This window comes from Schistocerca piceifrons, chromosome 3 (assembly GCF_021461385.2).
Source record: "Schistocerca piceifrons isolate TAMUIC-IGC-003096 chromosome 3, iqSchPice1.1, whole genome shotgun sequence".
NCBI lineage: Eukaryota > Metazoa > Arthropoda > Insecta > Orthoptera > Acrididae > Schistocerca > Schistocerca piceifrons.
In genome coordinates, this window is record NC_060140.1 from 135,971,512 (window position 1) to 135,995,464 (window position 23,953).

The 23,953-nt window shown below is 37.3% G+C and overlaps 1 protein-coding gene across 4 annotated transcripts in view; it reads left to right on the top strand.

Moving 5' to 3' along the window:
• LOC124789829 (uncharacterized protein KIAA0930 homolog) overlaps window positions 1-23,953 on the top strand; it is a 102,736-nt gene that overhangs the window by 70,184 nt on the left and 8,599 nt on the right. For all 4 annotated transcript variants that reach the window (XM_047257323.1, XM_047257320.1, XM_047257322.1 and 1 more), the window contains one exon: window positions 11,183-11,332. In XM_047257323.1, coding sequence (XP_047113279.1) covers window positions 11,183-11,332 — 150 coding nt within the window. The remainder of the gene's footprint in view (window positions 1-11,182; window positions 11,333-23,953) is intronic.

The following is a 23,953-nucleotide window of genomic DNA, read 5'->3' on the forward strand; positions in this document are numbered from 1 at the left end:
GCTAAGAAATATTACAATGGCATTCCTGGAATGCACTTATATCATTGGAAATTTTTCTCTCAAGATATTTGGAGTTGGTAGTGTCTCACATTCTTTGCCAGCATTTCTGAAGGATTTTTTATTTGGCTTTGATGTATTATGTTGTCCATTGTAAGTAGGTTTTCATTTAAATATGTAACAGGAAGAGTATATGACTTCGGTATAGTACACTGGGCAAGAAAATGTTGAGATGACAAAAGGGGCCCTTCACTCAAACTGTGTACAGCATATTTTTCTGTCCACAACCTCTGTTGGTTATGTATTCACAAATACTTAGCCCATAGCGGATGGTTTGTTGAGGGCTGCAACTGATTAGATAAGTGACAAGAAAGCAGAGATTTACTGTTTAAATCACTTTTATTTCAAGCGGCATTGTGTGTTTCAATGGTCATGCCATCATCATCATATGGATTTGTATGTTTTTATATTGTGGCATGTACTTATGATGTGCACAAACATTGTTTATTTCGTAGACAATGATGTAACAAAACCACCTTGCACTAACGAGGATGCATTGCATTTTTACAAACTGATAGCTGTTTTAATATATTTTTACAAGTATGCAAAAGCTGCACGTACTTCATATCTGGATGAGTACAGTTGCTGTGTGCTGTCGTAGTGCACCATACGTCTGTCACTACACATTTCAAAATTACAGTATTTATTTATTTATTTTTTTTTTTTTAAAGTTGTATAATGCGAAGATGTTATCTGCCACAAAGATTCTGAACATTGGTGAGACTACTGCCAAGATACTGAGATAGAGGAATTTTATGGAGTTGTTAGTTCTATGTAATATTAGAGTAGTATGAAATTATTTTAATTTTTAAACAAAATGAAAATTGGTAACATAAATTAGCAGATATTGGCAGGATTTTAAACATGGCTGCAGCAGCAACTGTTAAAATTCTTCACAATAAAGGATGGCAGCCAAAAACAGTTGCAGGATAGAATTTTTTTATTAAAATTCTTGACCAAGGTTTCGGTACATATAAATATACCTTCATCAGAAGTAAAACTTCCTGAATAGAAAGACACATTCATTAGAAAAGCCATATCAACGAAAGTGAGAAACAGAAGCTTAAATAACGGTGAAATTGCTAAAGTAATACAGGCACACAATCTTTAGTACTTACTAAAATTACATCATGCACTGGAGAATAATAAAACAATTATGCCAAAAGGCGTCGTCAGTAATTAAAATATCATCTCCATTTGTACAACATGTGTAATGGGCACAGTATCAAAGCGAACAGTTTAACAATGTTACTTCGCCTATGAACTATTGAGACACGAGTATGAAGGCACTAAGGTAGATTGTTTCGCTGAGAGAGGGCACTTGCATGTGCCAGACTCGCGCATATTACAATCCATAAATACATACATAAGCGCATCAAAAATTATTAAAGGTTGCGTTAATTCAAACTTTGTCTTAATAAATAAAGCGTATCACGCCAATTAAAGACATTTATGTAAACTAGAAATATAGAACCAAATTTACCTGTGTCCTAGTGTCAAACGGATAAAGCTTGCGCTTGGAACATCTAACGAGAGAGGGCACTACTGTAATGCGCGAGAGTCTCGCGTAACGTAGGCAGTGAAATACATACTAGCGAAACAACCAAAATGTTATAATAAAACGAAACCATCTGTCTGTATGAATAAAACATAGTAGTCATTTAACCACACATACACATTTAACCTCTGCAACTGTTTTTGGCTGCCATCCTTTATTGTGAAGATATTGGCAGTTTTGCATCTTAATTTCATTACAAGTATTGTTTATGGTAAAATTACAAGTACGAAGGTGCTACAGAAATATTGTCTACAATTTACTGATATGTTGTTACTATAGTTGAGAAACTTTCAAAGAAGTTGATGGAGCCAGATTTAGTCCTTTCATGTAATGTATTTTGTCCAATCTACGTGTTTATGAAAATTTCCATTACAAAGAGGTGACACACATGCATGTCACAAATACATTTCATGATAAAATAACATGTTAATATGAATGATGATGATGATAATGATGATGATAGCAGAAATGTATGGTGGTGTTTAAAATAAAAGCAGCTGAAGCAGTAAATCTACAGGTTTTTTCCTGTCCTCCTCCAGCTTCCGATCATGACAAGTGAATGTGAAATTGTCAGCAAAGACCTCTTCATAATAAAATAGCGTGATCGGAATTGACTGACGTATTTGATCAAAAAATAATTAACTCTGTCAAACTACGAGGATGAGTCAAATGAAAACCTTAAATTTGTAATAACAAATCGAAATTTCATGGGGTTATCCTGTAAGTTGGTAAGCATGCTACAAACAGCATGCAGAATGGTCTGTAGGTGGCAGTATAGTGCAGATGCACACATACCGTCGCAGTATCAGTAGAAAGATGGCCGCCCCACTTACGACTTGCACCAGGGAAGAACAGTGTTCTGTTATTCAGTTTCTGCGTAGTGAAGATGTGAAACCTATTGAAATTTATCGACGAATGAAGTTTCAGTACGGTGATGCATGTTTGTCACAGCAGCCAGTCTGCGAACAGAGTTGGAAGTTTGCAAATGGTGTGACTTCAGTAGAAGATGCTCCTCGTCGAGGTCAGCCACAATGAGGTGTGACTCCACAGAACTTTGCAGCAGTTGAAGCCATAGTGAAGGAAAACCTCCGAGTGACACTGAATGGCATTGCAGCATTTTAAAAATTAGTCATGGGTCAGAGCACCACATTGTGCATGATGTGCTCCAGTTTCACAAAGTGTCTGCAAGATTGGTGCCACAGCAGCTGGCTCCTGAAATGAGAGAATGACGTGTTGATGCTTGTGAAGAATTTCTTCAGGACTTTGAACAAGAATGTGATGGCTTCCTTGCAAGAATCGTTACTGGGGACGAAACCTGGGTTCACTTCCACCAGCCGGAAACGAAGAGAGTGAGCAAGGAATGGTGCCAATCCTCATCACCAAAACCAAAGAAGTTACGAACAGAACCATCAGCAGGGATGGCTATGCTTACTCTCTTTTGGAATAAGGCGTCATTTTGGAGCATTATATGCCTAGAGGGACCACTGTCACCAGTGCATCATACACAGATCTCTTAAAAAATCATCTGCGGCCTGCAATCAAATCAAAGCGATGTGGATTGCTGTCAGCAGGTGTCCTTTTGCAACATTACAATGCAAGGCCCCACACTGCCCATACAACAGTTGCAACAATCACAGACCTGTATTTTGAGTGTATTCTTCATCCACCATACTCACCAGACCTTGCCCCAAATGATTTCTGTATGTTTGGACCACTCAAAGACGCAATGGGAGGAAAGAAGTTCCATTCTGATGAATAGGTACACCATGCAGTGCATGAGTGGTTGCGCGGACTACCAAAAGAATTTTTTTCTAAAGGAATTTATGCACTTTGTAAGCACTGGAGGACTTGGATTGAGCATGGGGGAGATTATGTTGAAAAGTGATACAGCTTTGTACCACTTCTGCACAATAAATAATATTTAAAAAAATATTTAAGGTTTTCATTTGATTCAGCCTTGTAAATGGGAAGTTTCCAATCCTCATCAAGGGTAGTGAACTTCATATAAGCTATATAATGATGGACCCCATATTTCAGCAGACATCAGTTGTCAATAGAAAGATGTAACTAACAATTTAAGCACAAACAAGTGTTCTGAACTGCTTCATGAAATGCTTGGTAACTTTTCTTTGCCACTTGAAATGGTGAATTCATCTTGAAATTGAAGATCCTAAGTAACTGATGGGTGTTATAAGTATTGGTATCTGAAGTTAAGGTTGTTGGAAGACTTGGGTTGCTGACTGAATATTGCATATTTTGTTATGACTTGCAAACCTAAAAAAGAAGAATGGAAGGTTATGTACATTAAGCCTGTAAAAAGGAGCAGCAAATCTAAAAATAATGAACACATTTTGTTGTTTTTGTTCCCTGTGTCATCCACATGGTTTACTCTTTAGATCAAGAGACAGTGGGCAGCTCTCTTTGTTGTAGTTGGTTGTGGATTGGTTCTGAGGTAATGTGTATCATAGGCAGGACTTAATACTTATCTGTGGAGGCATAATTTCTTAATGGTTACATACCAGCATCATCATATCTGAATCTGTAGGATTTTGTTTGAGCTGCTTTGGTCATGCTAAAAGTGAATTGTACCAGTTATTTGAATACTGGTTCAGTTTTTGCCCAAGTTTCATCAGTTGCAATAATACACTATGGAAATATGAGGAGCTCATTATCAAAGGTGGACAACTCCATTTTTCACAAAATGTAGATGTTAACTAACCCCAGCAGTACTTTTCAAGTTGTACCTTTTCAGGCTTCAAAAATGGACTGAAACATGTTGAAAATTAATGTGGATTGCAATGTGTGAACAAAATGCGAATGACTCCACTACATTTCTGCTTCATATTTGGCCAATTCTGGCAGCAGCCAATAAGATGATAGGAATGTCTCTCTGGCATTCCCATAGTTCAGTGTGCATCCGGTATGGCAGAACCTCTTTTTTTGTAAAACATATTTTCAGTCTTAACTTACGTTATAAATTTAACACAGTAAAATGCAGTCATGGAAGAGAAACTGCAGGTAATTCATGCTAAACAAGCAAGAAAGCTGCTAAGGGGTAAAGCAATTGGAAGGTGCTCAAATAACCCTTGGGTGTGCGACAAAACTGGAGAACTCCTAAACTTATTTACAAATCACAACTTGGTTATTTACTCTTTATTTTTATATATATATATATATATATATATATATATATATATATATATATATATATATATATATATATATATATATATATATAAAAAGAACTTAAATTTACTTTTAAAGGATCATAGGAATCACTTGAAAAAGATTCAGTACTTCACATGATATAGATCTGTATATGTTACTTTTTGGTCTCTCCTGCAAAAAGAAAGGGGGGGGGGGAGAGAGAGAGAGAGAGAGAGAGAGAGAGAGAGAGAGAGAGAAGTTTAGCTGGCCATGTTTTATAATGAGCACCTCATATGTCACCTTCCTTTTCACAAGGTTATAGATAATGCATGTGTGTTCCCATCTCTCTCGCATCTGAATCTGATTAAGGTGATGTGACACTCATTTTACCAGTATCTTCTACATACCTGTACCCTTTCATAAGAATGCATCATCAGATATTAAGTACACAATGTAATTCTTATGTGCTGACTGTGGTTTGTTGTCCAACAATATATGAAGTCATGTAAATGATCATAATATGTACCATTGTGTGATGGTGATTTCTCCTGAGAGATGAGGCATCCCTTCCACAGTCTTTTTGAAATGCAGTACTCCATCTTGCAGTTGTACGGGATGATAGATCTGCATTACTAGAAGCTTTCTGGATAACATGATAGTTCCTTTTCCCTTTTTTTTTTCTTTCTTATAAAGCTCAAAACATGATTTATCATAGTGTTACCCCTTCACTAACACAGCTTTCTTAACTGCTGAACACTGTTTTCTTCTTTTATGCCTTAAAAATGTAATTTGGTACAAAAATAAAAACAGGCACAATTATAATTCTTGTTTCTTGTCTTCTTTTCTCTCTCTCTCTCTCTCTCTCTCTCTCTCTCTCTCTCTCTCTCTCTTCTGCTCTCTGTCTTTCTCTCAACCCTCCCCTTCTCGCTTCCCTCTTCTTTGCTCTTCATTATTTATTGGTGTGGTAGGCTGCTCTTTACTGATTTGATTGTACAGTACTGTATTGAACTCGCAAAGGTCTGTGTGAGGGGTTGTATGTGCATCATGTGTTGAAGTATGATGCATTTTAACAAATTCAAACTAACATCAGACTTGTGCCACTTTCTTGTCCTGTATGTATGAATGAGCTAGATGGTAACTATAGTAAGTGGAAGATCTAATCTGTGATAAAAAACACCTGAAATGCTATAACATCATCATCAAACCTGAGTGTCTTTATGGACAATGAAGCACTTGGCTATGGACTCTGAAGCACTCACATTGTACTCTGAAGTACTGAAAGAGAGAACCTGAGGAAATCCAAAATAGGGAACAGAAAGTAATCAGTGAAATTATAGGTACAAAATACATTAAAGAAGAAAAAATTCCTTTTCTTCCATTTGTGTTATGAGAGCACAGAATTCTGCAGCTTAGAACCTAACTGTCTTTTTGAAATTTATTTACAAAGCATTAGTTCCATACATGGAATTATTAAGTTCACCTTGAAACAACAGAAAGCTTTGTGTATTCCTTAATTAGATTCAGTTGGCAGTGAAAATAGGTAGATGTCCAGGCAATTCTGTTTACCATAGGCGTATGAAGAATGAATTGAAAAATGTGCACCACAATGTGGTGGTCTAGTTATTCCTTGGCTACAGTGGGGTGGGGGTTAAAGGCAGTATTTGGTATGCCTGCTTTTTTGTGTTTTGATTTTCTTAGCAGTCCCCTGCTTTTCTGTGTAGCTGCTAATTACTTCCTCTTTGTGAGGATATATATTTCACAGCTTTATGATCTTTCTTAGTCCTCTGCCTTGCCCTTCCTCCTACCTGGTTATGCTGCTAATTGATTGTTGCCACCCCCCCCCCCCCCCCTGCTCCCTTCCCACTCATAAATACACTCTCACTCTCTCCTGTGTTTTCCCCCCTCTCAACAACACCTGCATTTGCTACATTTGTGCCCATACACAGGAGGACATTCAGACAATCTGCATCTCCTGACCATCCTACCTCTCTATAATTATTGCCAGAAACTGTCCATTCCATGAATGTCATATTGTGCACATCATCACTTTAAAATCTCTAATTGGGACATAACCTAACACTGACTAATTATGTTGACAGCAGTTTGTTAACTGCCTTTTTTATTTTCTCTTCCACAAAAGTTTGTGTCCTGAGAAAAACTATGTATGCTTTCAAAATTTGTCATGCTAAAGAAAAACACCATAAATTATCCTTTTGATATTTCATGCAAAGATTTCAATTACACCCTCTATAGAATCCTACCGGCAAAACTTGTATGGCAGTAATGAATCTCTCTCTCTCTCTCTCTCTCTCTCTCTCTCTCTCTCTCTCTCTCTCTCTCTCTCTCTCTCTCTCTTACCCTCCCCCATGCATCAGTGAAGCTAGATTTCAGAAGGTTGCATTAACAGCTTCTATAAAGCAATAAATTGAGACTACACATATGATTGTGGGCGAAAGGGGGGGGGGGGGAGGAGGAAGGACATAAAGTATGGAAGTATGGTGCCCATAAAAGATTAGTGAAGAGCCCAGTTCTATTCTTTGCTTTCATAAATAACCCACAAGAGATTTTAAATGTTTGTTCAAAACAATAAAGTTTACATGTGACATGAAAATAATAAGCAAGGTGCAAACTCAGCCATCCATCACACTACAAAGGCAATGTCTGAACGTACATATAACTTGTTTACAGCAAATAGTTTGTCCTAATGCATTAAAACCTTGTATTGTACAATACAAAACAAAAATTGGTGACATACACACACATCAAAGCTACACATTAATTATTGCACGTAATAAAAGTAGGTATGAAAACTTGTGTTCATACGCTTCACTAACTCCGCAGGTTTTTTATTATACCTTGACTCAATGTGCTGCATTAGAAATCTGTGTGATTGTGTTAATCTGCAGACAAAAGGGATTACACTGCATACTTCCACTAGATGTGGTGTTGCCAAAATTACTCAGTAGACAGGCAAAATATTCATTCTGTAAAATTGAGCGATATATGAATTATGTTGAAAGCAGATAATTGGAAACGTTTTGTAGAGGTGTCTTCAAAGATCTTGTTGAAATTCTTATATTCACTTCCCAACACAATTTCTCTGTAATAGCATTACCAACTATTAGTAATTCCACCAGGTAAACAACACAAGGTACACATAATAATCTCCATGTACATATTAGTCCCTTTATTCAGATTCAGAACTGAATTCTATATTATGTTGCAAAAACTTAACTGTCCACACCATTGTGTAGAACTTTCGCAGTGCAACAAAAAATTTTATGTTCTGTGTAATTCAATATGTTGAATTTTACAACCTTTCCTAATTTTTCGTGGAATAAACGACTATAGGATATGCATTAGTGGACAAGCTGATCATACTGCATCTGTAGTGAGACTGTGTGTCATTACTATAGGACTAGGATGGCAGGCTGCCCTACTTCCATCTCATTGCTTATTATTCCTTTAACAAAACAAAAGGAAACTGATGGATCCCCCTCCACACTCACTCAAGCTGTGCAGTGAAAAGTTCAGAACAACATTGCCACTGAACAGACTGCTTCTCAGTATATTTATTCCTTAGCGAAATTTGTTGTGAGTAATGTATCTCTATTTCCAACCAATATCTCAATACATACTATCAATACTAGGAATAAGAATAATCTACATAAAGACCTAAAATCATTTACCTTGCTCCAAAAAGGATTCCAATATTCAGGAACACTCACTTTCAATAAATTGCCAGCGACCAATAAAAACTTGGTTTCAGATAAAGCATGGTTTCAACAGAGTTTGAAAGACTTTCTTTATTGGCAGCTCCTTCTACTCTATAGATGAATATCTTAACAGGGACTGGTAGACAAGTTAAAGTAAAAACGTCTTTTAGGTTTCAGTTTCGACAGCTCTCGTTCGCAACAGTCAAGATTAAGTATTTTGTATACGATTAAATTTTCTAAAAGTGCGTAACAATGTTTCATTCTGACAGCACATTAATTCTGTAAATATTAGCACCCAGTTTACTGTAATGTGTATACCTATTTTGACAATCTGCTGACAAATGATCAGGGTAGTAAGTATTATATTCAGTTGTTTTATGTTATACTATCTGACACATGCCATACCCATGAGAATCATCTCATTTTTGGGTCCATGTACCGAAAACTGAATCTAATCCAATCTAATCTGAACATTGTCTGCAAAATTGGCAAGAGGAAATACAGTACTGGACTCCATGGTATTATATCAAAACGCTCAGCTATGAACACAAGTGGATCTTCATCTATCATGTCTAATAGCCTGGGGTATTTTGAATCATTCTGTAGATATGAACATGGGATCTGTGGAATATAATTTAGGTTGTATAGAAAAAAATGAAAAATGTATAAAGAATATTTTTTGTGTGAATGCATCACCAACAATGATAGTATGTGGTCCTTTGTGCAGAAAGTCTTTATCCATTAAATCTTACATAAGATTGTCGTCATCTATACCTCCTACAGTTTCATACTGATTACAGTAAGATTAACTGTATTATGATAGTCATCTGAATGTGAACTACTTTCTTCGTCATCCTTTACATTTTGGGATAAAACAGCAATGGCAATATACTGTATTATCTACCTTCCAAAGCAGAAGTATTTTTCTGAATAGCTTTTGAATCTTTTCCTCAAAAATGTAAAATTTACTTTAGTGGTCAAATTCTTTGTTATTGAATTTTCACTCATAATTACAACATAATTAAAGTAAAATTTAAAAATCTACATAATATGCCCATGTCATTTGCAAAGTTTATAGTTATGAACAACCAAATCTTTAGTAGGTCATTTGTGAAAGTGAAGAATAGAACTGGACTATTACTAAAGCTTTTAAGGATGCTATACTTTTTTTGCCCCATCATGTGTTTTGTTTCAGTTCTGTAGCAGATGCTGTTAGTGCAACCTTCTGAAATCTTAACTTCACCGCTACATGGAAGAGGCAGTTTCACCAGTGCCATGAAAGTTTTGCTAGTTATGGATTATATGATTAAAATCTTTGTAGAAAATAAAAACATGATGATTTTTGTTGTTTACCATTACCATATTGTATTCAAACTGTGCTTAGCATCTGATTTACATATTTTAGTTGATTTCCGATAGGTATTTGATTTAGTGACCAATAAATGTGTGCTCTATGATATACTTAGATAGGTCTTGCTTGCTCATGATGATATTGCTGATAGAAAAGCAGTTCCTGTATGATCAATAGGCTTTTTCTTTTTTCCTTCTTACTTGCTCTAAAGCTGCAGCTGACACTCTGCTCTTCCCCAGTTTACAGCTCAGAATTCTGGTCTATATTTTAATTCTTGAGTTGTAGCATAGCAAATGATGCTCAGTTTGTTTTAACCACCAGCAGAGGTTCCAATATATCACAAAAAAAGAGTGGAAAAAAGCCTTCCATTTTGTGTTACACAAGTTTGACAAACAGATCTTCTTTATAAGCAGATGATGTTATTACAGAGATTTAAATGGAATATTCATGGCATATGATGAAAACAGTGACATAAATACCTCCAAAAGTTCATTTAGAAGTTATTCAGACCATTCCACATCCAATGCCTAACAATAACTATTAAAGGCACTTTTACAGTGGATCAAGAGGGATAGTGTTAACTAAGAGTGAACAAATGAGAGTATAACAACTTCATTGGTGTCTCTGTATAACTTCCATTGTAGTTTGCACCTCATTTGTTCAATATAAAATGCAAGCAAAATTAATCTCAAGTACTTACGAAGTATAAAACTATGGACTGGTTTATGCTTATAACCACTCACCATAGTACTGAGGAAAAAACAGCTGTGCTGAAATGAATTGTCGTAGAAAATGGAAGTTTCTCATGTCATAAATCTGAGGTGATGGTGGATGCAAAATATGAATTTACCAATAATCCATAGGATTTCATGAGCAAGAATATCAGTGGTGATGCATCAGGAACATAAAAATAGTACTTACTATTTGCAACTAATCTTTGTAACTCCTCCCCTTCCAAATAACAGAAACTGTGTTTTGCAGGTTTTTGAAGTCCTGTTAAACATTAAAAGTAGAGGAACCCTGTATCCACTGTAATTAGGTTTCTTTCACATTTTACGAAGAAATTGCATCAGGTACTCCATGTTTCTCAAATATTGCAAAAGTACAGAGTTTTAATGTAAAATTTGTCAACTTTATTACAAATTTGTGTAGATTTTTGTATGATTTGTACTTAATCATGGAATACTAAAGGAAAGGGAAAAAAGAAGAAATACAATGAAAGTGTCATAAATATTTTCAAACATGGTATTACTTATTATTTCTGTAATTTTGTCAGAGTAACATAAATGCAAAAAATGTAGTTCATTTATATTTTTGTTTTTAGAAATTACCTGGGTTCTCCTCTGTTTACAGAGTTAGATGATGGTGTGTACAATCCCTTGTGGACCATGCGTGGCTTTACTCAGACGTTCCATTTCTGGAAAGAAAGCCGGAGAGCACAATCTGTACCCCTAAATGCTTTCCTTACCTATATTACCTTGCCGTGGTGGAGCATAACTAAAGGTTTGTACTGTGTGCATCCACTTGAAGGTACAAGGTCTGACAAAAGAGAAACAAGACTGTCTTCCAGACTGGCAGAGCACAAGAACACTATAGTAATAAACTGCTCGACCACTGCTGCTGTGTATCTGGAAAGTTGGAATTTGTCACAGTGTATGCACCCAGTTTAAGGTTGAGAACCGATTTGGCTCTAATAAGTTATGACAAACAGTTCCATAGCAACGCAGGCAGTGTCATTTTCTTCATGTCAGACCTTATACTTGTAACGTCATTATTAGTTATACACAAAAATCATTTTAAAACTTGTTAGAATCAGTAAGATAAAAGTTTGCATTTGTAATTGCATTTCTACTTTACATAGAAAGCTGTCTCCAAAGCTCTTGACAGTGTCACTTTTATTCTTATCTTTGTATCACAGTAATTAACTATTTCTTAAAGTTTCATTTACCTAGTGGTTTCTCATGAAGAAAAAGCGGAGTCAAAGACACCATTATAACACACAAACATGCAATAGAATTTTTAATATTAGCATAAGATTGATTCTTGCATAATAAGGAGACAAGGTACTGGCAGAAGTGAAGCTGTGAGGACGGGGCGTGAGTCATGGTTGGGTAGCTCAGATGGTAGAGCACTTGCCCATGAAAGGCAAAGGTCCTGAGTTCGAGTCTTGGTCTGGCCAATGTGCCAGGAAGTTTAATAAATACAATGTTTGACTGAACATTTCCCTCGCACAGTTTAATTCCAAGACTAGTTCCAGCACAAATTGAGTGGTGCATGGACTGAAAGTGAAAGTGAAAGAGAAAATCTACAATGACACCACTGCACTTAAGATTGACTAATTAGCAAAGCAGCTTTTCAGCAGTCTGTTATGACAGCTAAGCTTAATTTCTCATATGATATTATAGAAGACTAGAAGGTACATGGAAACAACTGTTCCATAGTAATTATAATTACAAACAGACACATAATATAAAACCAGCACAGCAGTAAAGTTTGTTTCTACAATATCCAGTATGCAGATAAAAATCACATGGAAACAACATTATTTGTTCGAACTATATTCCACATCAGTGACTTAAAGGTGCTTTAAGCATAACATATCCCAGCTGCATCATTAGTGGAACAATTCTGTGAGGCTTTTTATATTTTAAAATATTTATTGTAAAAGTCTCAGTTGGAATTAGTCGCACTTGATAACTAGTTTTGAGCATATTTAATGTTAAACTTCAGAGCTAAAAATAGAATAAAATAAAACGTAATTAAATAACTATTACTTTGTACAGCACACAAATGCATGTACAAAATGGGGAACATATTGTTCATTATTGTAAAAACTTTAACTTAAAAATAATGTTGATACAATTTCAAAACACAAGACAAAACTCAACATGGAAAATGCCCACAAACATATCAGGAGAATTCTGAAGAGATCATGTAGACATAAGAAACAAAAATGCAAGACAGATTCTGAATGTGAGCACATGAAAGGGATATACATCTACAGCTACAAAAGTACTCCGTGAGCCACCATTTGGTGCATGTAGAGGGTACCTTGTACCACTGCCAGTCATTTCCTTTCCTTCTCCACTCACAAATAGAGTGAGGGAAAAATGCCTGTCTGTATGCCTCCATACGAGCCATAATTTCCCTTAGCTTATTTTCATGGTCCTTAAGCAAAATGTACAATGGTGGCAGTAGAATCATTCTGCAGTAAACTTCAAATGCTGGTTCTCTAAATTTTCTCAATTGTGTTTCGTGAAAAGAAAGTCATCTTCCTTCCAGGGCTTCCCATTTGAATTCACAAAGCACCTCCATAACACTTGCATGTCGATGGAACCTACAGGTAATAAATCTGGCTGACTGCCTCTGAACTGTTTTGATGTCTTCCTTTACTCCACCATGCTAAGAATCCTAAACACTCAAGCATTGCTGATACTGAAGAATGGCTCACACTAATGTTCTGTACGTGATCTCTTTTGTAGGTGAGCTACACTTCTGCAAAATTCTCACAATAAACCTAAGTTGATCATTTGCCTTCCTGATTACCCTCCATATGTGCTCGTTTCATTTCATACTGCTTTGTAGCATTGTACCTACATATTTAATCAAAGTGATTGTGTCAAACAGCACACTACTAATGCCGTATTTGAACATTACAGGATTTTTTTTTTCACTAATCTTCATTAATTTACATTTTTCTACATTTAGAGCAAGCTGCCATTCATCACACCAACTAGAAATTTTGTCTATGTTGTCTTTTATCCTCCCAGTCACTCATTATTAATACCCTTCCTATACACCACAACATCATCATCAGCAGCAGCAGTAGCAGCAGCTCACCCTCTCAGATCATTTACGTATACGGGGAATAAGGGCAGCCCTATTACGCTTCCCTAGGGTGTGGGGTGCTCCTGATGATACCCTTGTCTCTGATGAACACTTGCTATTTAGGACAACATATTGGGTTCTTGGGGTTTGACCATCACTCGCTACAAGTAAAAATTAGGCCAAACCCAAGAAACAGAAAAGAACAATGCGGAACATATTTTTAAGACAAGACCCATAGTACTTGAAAATAAACAAAGACAAAATTATTGATGAAATTAATCAAAAAACAACAGAAAATTGGATAGACATTGCGAAGACAGTTGAGAAGGCAAAGCCTTGGAGACAACCTTCATGGAATCACAAACTTAGATGATGGAACGCAACTTACGACCTAGTCAGGTCATTGAATGAAGAATCCAGACTTGGGAGATGCTTAGCTGTAATAGAACAACACTAACAGTGCTGGATTTCCATGAAGCCCAGAAAAAAATCGTTGAAACATACTGGAAAAGTCAAAATGACCTACAGCAAAAGTGGTCTAAATAAAATAAAGGAATCTTCAGGTTTTCACGGCGCAAAGACTGCTCCATTAAGTTTCGGGAATGCAGCCGCATAAATTCTGCTTCTTCTTCTATTATTTCAGCTGTATACCTTTCAGCCATCTTCAGAGAGAGCCGTACGACTGACGTTCCAGCGTTCGCTCCGTCCTTTTAAACTCGCGGACCGCGCCACTGCGCATGCGGCCACAGATAAAACAAGCACCAGTGATGTTGATCCGCGGCAAAGACGTAACATATGCATGAGTTACGTCTGTGGCTGCACATTTGATCCATGCTGGGAGGTCGATGTATTACTGGGAGCTGAACTGTAGCGACGTCTTTGTAAGTTCAAGATTGAAAGTGCCGGATTCCATGATTTATCTAATGTGAAACCGCTGTCTCTATTAATTAAATTCTTCGCCAAGTGGATTTCTATGGCCTCTTTTACTACGGAGTCCCAGAAAGATGAAACAGAAGTCAGAATTTCAACATTTTCATATACCATAGAGTGACCAGAATCAATACAATGCTCTGCCACAGCCGATTTACTGGGTTGTAAGAGCCGAGTGTACCTGCGATGTTCCATACACCTCTCTTGGACTGTACGATTCGTTTGTCTGATATATGAAAGGCCACATTCACATGGTATCTTGTAAACTCCAGGCTTGCGGAGTAGTAAGTCATCTTTAACAGAACCCAGGAGTGCAGCCGTCTTCGCCGGTGGACGAAAAATCACTTTTACTTTATGTTTAGTGAGGATCCGTCCTATTTTGGATGAAAGGCTTCCCACATACAGTAGGACAGCCATGGATTTAAATGTTTCCTCGTCATCTTCTGTATTCCTTACGGACACCTTAGGTTTTATTTGTAGTGCCTTACGTATCTGTTGTGGAGAATACCCGTTGTCCTCAAAAACTCTCTTCAGATGTAAAAGTTCGTCTTTTAAACTACTTTCATCAGATATGACATGTGCTCGGTGTACCAAAGTTCTTAGAACACTACTCATCTGCGAAGGATGGTGACATCTATTTGCATGTAAATATAAGTCCGTATGGGTCGGTTTCCGATATACTGCATGGCCCAGAGTGCCATCTTCTTTGCGCTGAACCAAGACATCTAAAAATGGAAGACATCCCTCCTTTTCCACTTCCATTGTAAACTGAATTTGTCCATGGATGGAATTCAGATGGTTTAAGAAGTCCTGCAATTTGTCCTCGCCATGGGGCCACACTACAAAGGTGTCGTCAACGTACCTCCAAAAAAACTGTAGGCTTCAAACTAGCAGACTCCAGGGCCTTCTCCTCGAAATCCTCCATAAATAAATTGGCCACCAAGGGTGACAAAGGACTACCCATGGCAACACCGTCAGTCTGTTCAAAAAAGTCGTTATTAAATAAAAAGTTTGTGGAGGTCATCACATGGTGAAACAAAGCTAAAATCTCCTTATCAAAACTTTTTCCTATGAGATCTAAAGATTCAGAGAGAGGTACCTTAGTAAATAGCGACACTACATCAAAGCTCACTAATAGATCAGAGGTGTTCAGTTTCAAAGATTTTAATTTGCCAAAGAAATCTGCATAATTCCTTATATGATGATCACATTTTCCCACAAGCGGCCTCAATAGTGACACCAGGTGCTTGGCACAATCATAGTTGGGAGAACCAATATTGCTCACGATAGGACATAGAGGAACATCTTTCTTATGGATCTTTGGGAGTCCATAAAGCCTTAGAGGCACTGCACCCACAAAGAAGAGAGGACTGCACTACGTATGCTCCGCCAAGATACCGAAACGGTGGTTCTCCCTGCTGATAAAGGTAATGCCACTGTTTTAATGTCACGTGACGACTACCATGATAAGATATACAGCTTACTCAATTATAGTATGTACCGGAAGATCAGTAAGGACCCAACCAACAAGGTGGTAAGGAAGACGGCGTCGCTTTTGAATGCCCCCCCATTTCCACCGGAAGTCATACGAAGACTAAAACCAAGTGGTGCAGTGCCTCTAAGGCTTTATGGACTCCCAAAGATCCATAAGAAAGATGTTCCTCTATGTCCTATCGTGAGCAATATTGGTTCTCCCAACTATGATTGTGCCAAGCACCTGGTGTCACTATTGAGACCGCTTGTGGGAAAATGTGATCATCATATAAGGAATTCTGCAGATTTCTTTGGCAAATTAAAATCTTTGAAACTGAACACCTCTGATCTATTAGTGAGCTTTGATGTAGTGTCGCTATTTACTAAGGTACCTCTCTCTGAATCTTTAGATCTCATAGGAAAAAGTTTTGATAAGGAGATTTTAGCTTTGTTTCACCATGTGATGACCTCCACAAACTTTTTATTTAATAACGACTTTTTTGAACAGACTGACGGTGTTGCCATGGGTAGTCCTTTGTCACCCTTGGTGGCCAATTTATTTATGGAGGATTTTGAAGAGAAGGCCCTGGAGTTGCTAGTTTGAAGCCTACAGTTTTTTTGGAGGTACGTTGACGACACCTTTGTAGTGTGGCCCCATGGCGAGGACAAATTGCAGGACTTCTTAAACCATCTGAATTCCATCCATGGACAAATTCAGTTTACAATGGAAGTGGAAAAGGAGGGATGTCTTCCATTTTTGGATGTCTTGCTTCGGCGCAAAGAAGATGGCACTCTGGGCCATGCAGTATATCAGAAACCGACCCATACGGACTTATATTTACATGCAAATAGCTGTCACCATCCTTCGCAGACGAGTAGTGTTCTAAGAACTTTGGTACACCGAGCACACGTCATATCTGATGAAAGTAGTTTAAAAGACGAACTTTTACATCTGAAGAGAGTTTTTGAGGACAACGGGTATTCTCCACAACAGATACGTAAGGCACTACAAATAAAACCTAAGGTGTCCGTAAGAAATGCAGAAGATGACGAGGAAACATTTAAATCCATGGCTGTCCTGCTGTATGTGGGAAGCCTTTCATCCAAAATAGGACGGATCCTCACTAAACATAAAGTAAAAGTGATTTTTCGTCCACCGGCGAAGACGGCTGCACTCCTGAGTTCTGTTAAAGATGACTTACTACTCCGCAAGCCTGGAGTTTACAAGATACCATGTGAATGTGGCCTTTCATATATCGGACAAACGAATCGTACAGTCCAAGAGAGGTGTACGGAACATCGCAGGTACACTCTTACAACCCAGTAAATCGGCTGTGGCAGAGCATTGTATTGATTCTTGTCACTCTATGGTATATGAAAATGTCGAAATTCTGACTTCTGTTTCATCTTTCTGGGACTCCGTAGTAAAAGAGGCCATTGAAATTCGCTTGGCGAAGAATTTAATTAATAGAGACAGCGGTTTCACATTAGATAAATCATGGAATCCGGCACTTTCAATATTGAACTAACAAAGATGTCGCTACAGTTCAGCTCCCAGTAATACATCGACCTCCCAGCATGGATCGAATGCGCAGCCACAGACGTTACTCATGCATATGTTACGTCTTTGCCACCGATCAACATCACTGGTGCCTTGTTTATCTGTGGCCGCTTGCGCAGTGGCGCGGTCCGCGAGTTTAAAAGGATGGAGCGAGTGCTGGAGCGTCAGTCGTACGGCTCTCTCTGAAGATGGCTGAAAGGTATACAGCTGAAATAATAGAAGAAGAAGCAGAATTTATGCGGCTGCATTCCCGAAACTTAATGGAGCAAAATCAAGGAAGTCTTCAAATTGAATAACATGAGAAACTTCTAAAAAATATTCAGAGAAAATATAAAGGCTTATCAGCCTCCAAATATCTCTTACAAGAACAAATGGCTCTCTAGAAACATATACTAAAGAAAACATCAAAATACTTTAAAAAAATTCTTTGATAAACTCTTCACTTATGAGAAACCTAAACACAAAATTAAAGCTCCTTAATACAATACCAAATCCAAGCTTCCTACACTCACAGAGTTATAGGAGATTGTAAAATAACAGAGGCTCAGGGGAATATGTCTTTATCACTGAGTCTGCAAACTCAAAGAAAAAAAAATTACAAAAAAATTCATAACATTCTCACAGAATATGGATTACAGAGAAAATCCACACATGTGGAAATGCGCATTGATCCACCAACTGTATGAAAAGGGTAACAAGATAGGCTTCTGATAATTAAACAGGTACATCATTATTACCTATCACTTACCAAATTCTATCCAAGGCATTACTCAACATATTAGAATCACAATCTCATATAAAGATAGGTGAGTACCAGGCAGGTTTCAGAAAAGGAAGATCATATAGTGAACAGATTTGGAATCTGTGGGCACTCTTGAAGCTCAGACAAGCAGACAACAGTGTAGTCACATTTGTGGACCTAAAGAATACCTACAACACCATAGACAGACATACCCTCTTTGACACACTAGAAGAATACGGAACTGCCAGAAAAACTAGAACACTCATTCAACACAACAATGGACAAGGAGCACTGGAACACATATATAAAGTCTGTGCCAGAACAGCACTACAGATATGATAAGAGAAATTGCTGTATATGGAAAGAGAAAACAACATATAATGCACACAAAATACAGAAAGATTAGAAGAATGGAAAAATTCAAGTATCTAGGGGAATACATGCAAATAGGAGGCTCAAACAAGACATCCAACATAGAGAGAACAGAAAAACTTCAGAAAGCGTACAAACTCACATGGCTGCACCACAATAAAAGAAATACGCCAAGAAAGGCCAAACTGAGGCACTATAATAAAGCTGTACTGCAAGAGGCACTTTAAGCATCAACAACTACTACACTCAGAGCATCAGGTATCACTGAGACAGAAAAAAATAGAATGTAACATCCTCAGAATTTTTTTTGGATGAATACACAGAAAAGGCATATGGGTAAAAGACCAATCAAAGAATTATACTAACTCACACAGGCAGACTCACAGATGTGATCAGAAAACTCCAACAAACACTCTGTGGACACATGCATAAAGTGAACAACAACAACAACAACAACAACAATAGAATTACAAAGACGATTTTTGGAGTAGTAAACAGCTCAATCAAAAAATCAATTAGCTTCAAAAAATAGATGACCAAAAACAAGCAGGTATCAATAGGAGAATTATAAATGAAAGAAGCAAATTCAGCAACGAAATTATGAATGTGAAATTTGAAGTAAAAGACAGGAAGAAAACAGGGAAAATGTGGACAGAACAAAGGGAACAGGAACACAACCAAAGAATGAAGAGATTTTGGAAAGAGAAAAAGGAGGAAGAAAAGAGAAGAAATTGAATAATCATGTAAAATTAATGTTCAAACATAATAATATACTTTTTCAATTGATAACATCAATTGAAAATATTTAACATTCTTAAAATTGTACCTGATTAATTATGAATTGTGAAAAGTAAATAATTCTTTAAAAAGAATATAGTCATAAGCAGTAAAATAAAAGTAACAGCACCATAGTACACTTGTAACAACATTCCATATCATCCAGTTTTTTACCAAACCAATTTTCCATCACATAGTCACATGTATCAGGGGTAATGGCTAGAGAAAAAGCACTGATACTATGTGGTATTGGAATGTAACAAAGATATTGCCTGAAAGATGTGATATAATTAATTTAAAACTAAGAAGCAATGTAGATATTGTACCTAACACTGATACATGATACATCTTGTTAAACTAAGTATTTAAATTAAAATATTGATCTAAAACATCGAGTGCACATGTTTTTCGCTAGAGGGCATCTGAGTTGTGTTTTCTGCTAGCATGCACTGAGCTCAGTCTGCTTACAGCCTCACTGCCAACAAGTGCAGTGGGGCTGCTGAAGTCATCCCATGCTGAGTGACTCTGTAGCAAACCTGGAGAGTTGCTGCTGACTAGACTGTCTGAGTATTTGTCAAAATTGTTGAAGTCACTCTGGAGATTGAGTGTTTTGTCTGGTTCTTTTAGATGATGTCCCAATATTTCGAGTTGTTCTAAATGTTCAAAAAAATGTCCCAGGGACCTACCTAGTGTTTACTTTCAATTAGATGATCTCCAAGTGCTCTCTTATTATTTTGTAGTTAAATGTGCTTGTTAAATCAGATTCCAATAATTCTACCAATTCGGCCTATATACTGTTTATGGTGGTTGTTGCATTTGATGCACTAATTGTAAAACTTGATTTATTTGTATCTTGTTTTAGTTTAAAATGAAGAGTTTAAATTCTGTGAAAGGCTAGTCTTAAGAGTGTTTTCTGAAACTGTTGCCATATTGCATCTGACATCTGACACCCTTTGTATTCTGTAGACATGTAAATAGATTTTTGCACTTGATGTTCCTTTCTTAACACTTAGTGTGTGTCTTGCGCAATATTATGGCACTTGCAGCTAGTGAGAATGTACAACAGACATAATATTACATCGCGCAAGCTATGATGATTTTCTGCGGTCTCAAATGCATTTCTACGGCCCCTGAATCATCTATGAGGTCTGGAGGCTTCGTAGATGACAGTAGCAGTATCATTTGAACAACTCATCCTTTTTGAAACCTTTATCACCCTTTCTTGTTTCATAGACATTAGGCGATGATAGCGTTCTCTCTGTTTCATCAATTTCTTGCGCTTTTCTGTTGATGTTTTTGTTAAAATGTGCAGTGAAGAAGAGAAATGTTCAGAGAAAATGATTTTGAAAGACCCCAACGAGTCTGTAGATGATGAAAATGAGGTATTTGATGATGATTCAGGTTGCACGTCATCTGAAAATTTTAGTAATTCTACTTTTTTGAAGATGAGTTGCTGCATAGTTATCATGGATTCTCCTTCAGGTACATTAGGAAATGAAAGTGGGTGTAAGAGTCCAGTGAATATAATGTTGGACTGTGCATTTCTCCATCTTTCAATGTACATTACACTGTCCTCCACTAATAATGAAAAAGTTGCTTTGATCTTGTGTCTTTTCTCTTTCCTTAGCTGTAAATTGACTGTAAAAGAAATGTAAACAGGAAGATCATGTGTTTCTTTACGTACTTGACTGAAAGATTGCATGTTTCCATACATATTTGACAGAAAGATCACGTGTTTCCTTACATATTTGAATACTAGAATTACTTTTCTATTTTTTCAGCAATAATTACTGTTAAACTAAAGTTTCATCTGTGTATTCAAGATTTAACACTAGCAATAGCAAAATATGTGTATTTAAAGTAGAAAGTCTAATAAACCTGAAAATGTTTTGAAATTCCAACTACATATTTACACACACACAAATTATAACTTTAAAAAGAAATTGTAGATATTTTAGCCGGCTCACAGGCAATGGCAGCTACTTAAGACTAACACTGTAAGTATTAATGTAATAGTACTGCCCTTTCCATGTACTCTATTTTAATTTCTGGAAACATTTTAGTGACTATTTCAGTCATGTAACCATTACGTAACAGCAAATTGCTTAAGAATGGCTTTTTAATTTTCTTATCCTGCTCACTGAATGGTAGCTTAAGTAATCCATTAATTAAGGAACTAAAATATGCCATCTTGTGTATAGTTGGATACCATGATGTTGTAGTCATAATGAGATGTGTGTAAGTAGGTTTCCTGTTAATGCTTGAAATATATGGACACCACTTGAAAGAACCAGAAGAAATAGTCAGTCTGCTGTGAGACTTCATGAATTTTTGCAACATACTCAGATGCCCCAGCCAACAGCAACTCTCCAGCTTTGCTACAGCACTATTCCACAGATGATCATCTTAGCAGCCTGCTGCACTTGCTGGCAACGTGGCCGAAGGCAGATTGAGCCCGGTGTGCACAGGTGGAAGACAAACCTCAGATGCCCTCTGGTGGAAACTGCGTGCACTCTGTTTTAGATCAATGTTTTACTGTAAATACATATTTTAACAAGATGTATCATGTGTATGTTAGGTGCATTATGTAAATTACTTATTAGTTTTAAATTAATTGTATTACATCTTTTAGACAATGTCTTTGTTATTTTTTTAATACTGCACATTTCCTCATCTCCCCCACCCCCACCCCCTCCTCCATCCTTCCTCTCACCTTCCTCTGTCATCCATGACAAATGGACCTGTATGATGGAAATGCAAGATGCCACAGAATGCTGTCACAAGTGTTCTATGGTGGTGTTTCTTTTATTTTGTGTTCCTTAGAAAGAATTTTTACTTTCCACAACTCATGATTAAACAGGCACAACTTTAATAATAATTTTAAATATTTTCAGTCATTATTGTTTATTGAAATAATTATTTCTTAATGTCTTATTATATTTACTTTCAAATCTGAAGATGATCATTAAATGTGGTTGGAAGTAGTTATGAAGTGCGACTAATTACAGCTGAGTCCTTTAGAATAAATGTTAAAAAAGAATTATACAGTTGCGGCATCGGTCATTAAGATATGTGATCCATTATTAAACTCTGTGACTGTACACATGAGCTGTCTAATACAATATGGCTGTCATCATCAACCCAGAACGTAGGGAGTGGAATGGTCTCATGTTGCTGAGGTTCGACTGCAGCAAGTAGTGACCTTGGCTGGGATGGGTAGTGGAGATACAAAACAGGCATGGGGTAGGGAGGGGGAAGGAAAGCAGTATAGGAGTGAGGGAAGATGCAGTAATGCTGCCTGTGGGGATGTGGAGGGACATACCAGAGCCAGGGACAGAGGTACTGAGTGCAGCATTGAAAGGCTGTGCTGCCGCAAGGGAGTGGGAAGGAAGAGGAGAGTGGTGCTAGGAAGGGGGGTGGGGTGAGAAGAGTAAGCAAAGTGGGGGGAAAGGACTATGAAGGCAAACTTGGGAGGTAAGGGGCAGGACAGATGTCTGAGACTCGAGTAGGACTGTGGACTTGTGAAAAGTGAGGAGGGAAACAGAGAAGGGAGAAAAACTGCTGGAATGGGAGGGGGGTGGGGGAGGGGGGGGGGGGGTGGATAGAAGATATCCAACTCTAGAGCGGGAGCAGGCAAGGGCAGTGTATTGCGTGGATTGCCCAGAAACTGTGTGGTCCAGTTATTATCTTCATCTACATCAGTATTCTGCAAACCACCATGAGGTGCATTGCAGAGGGGATGTTCCATTGTACCAATTACTAGGGTTTCTTTCTGATCCATTTGATTATGGAGCATGGAAAGAATGATTTATTGAATGCCTCTGTGAGTGCCATAATTATTCTAATCTTATCCTCACAATCCCTGTGTAAGCAATATGAGGGGCTATAGTATATGCCTAGAGTCATTATTTAGACCAGTTCTTGAAAGTTTGTAACAGACATTCTCGGTATTCTGTACATCTATCTTCAAGAGTCTTCCATTTCAGTACCTTCAGTACCTCAGTGACACACTACCATGGATGAAATGAATCTGGGACCATTTGTGCTACACTTCTCTGTATATGTTCAATCCCCAATTAATCCTATTTGTTACAGGTAACACACACTTGAGCAATATTCTAGAACCAGTGACATGTGTGATTTGTAAGGAATTTCCTTTGTAGACTGATTGCACTTCCCCTGTATACCACCAATAAACTAAAGTTTACAAGGTTGGTTTGAAAAGTCCTTGGAATTACCACGAGAGGTCAGCACTAGCGCAATGAGCTGTTCATGTGATATTCATTGGACTGTTGCCTGTAAAGACTGTAGCGCTCTATTGTTGTTCCCGCTTAGTGATTTGCTAAGATGCAAAAAATCAAGATCTGAGCAGTGATTAAGTACTTTGTAAAGAAAGGTATCAAAGCAAAGGACATTCATGCCAATTTCCAGAATACAGTGG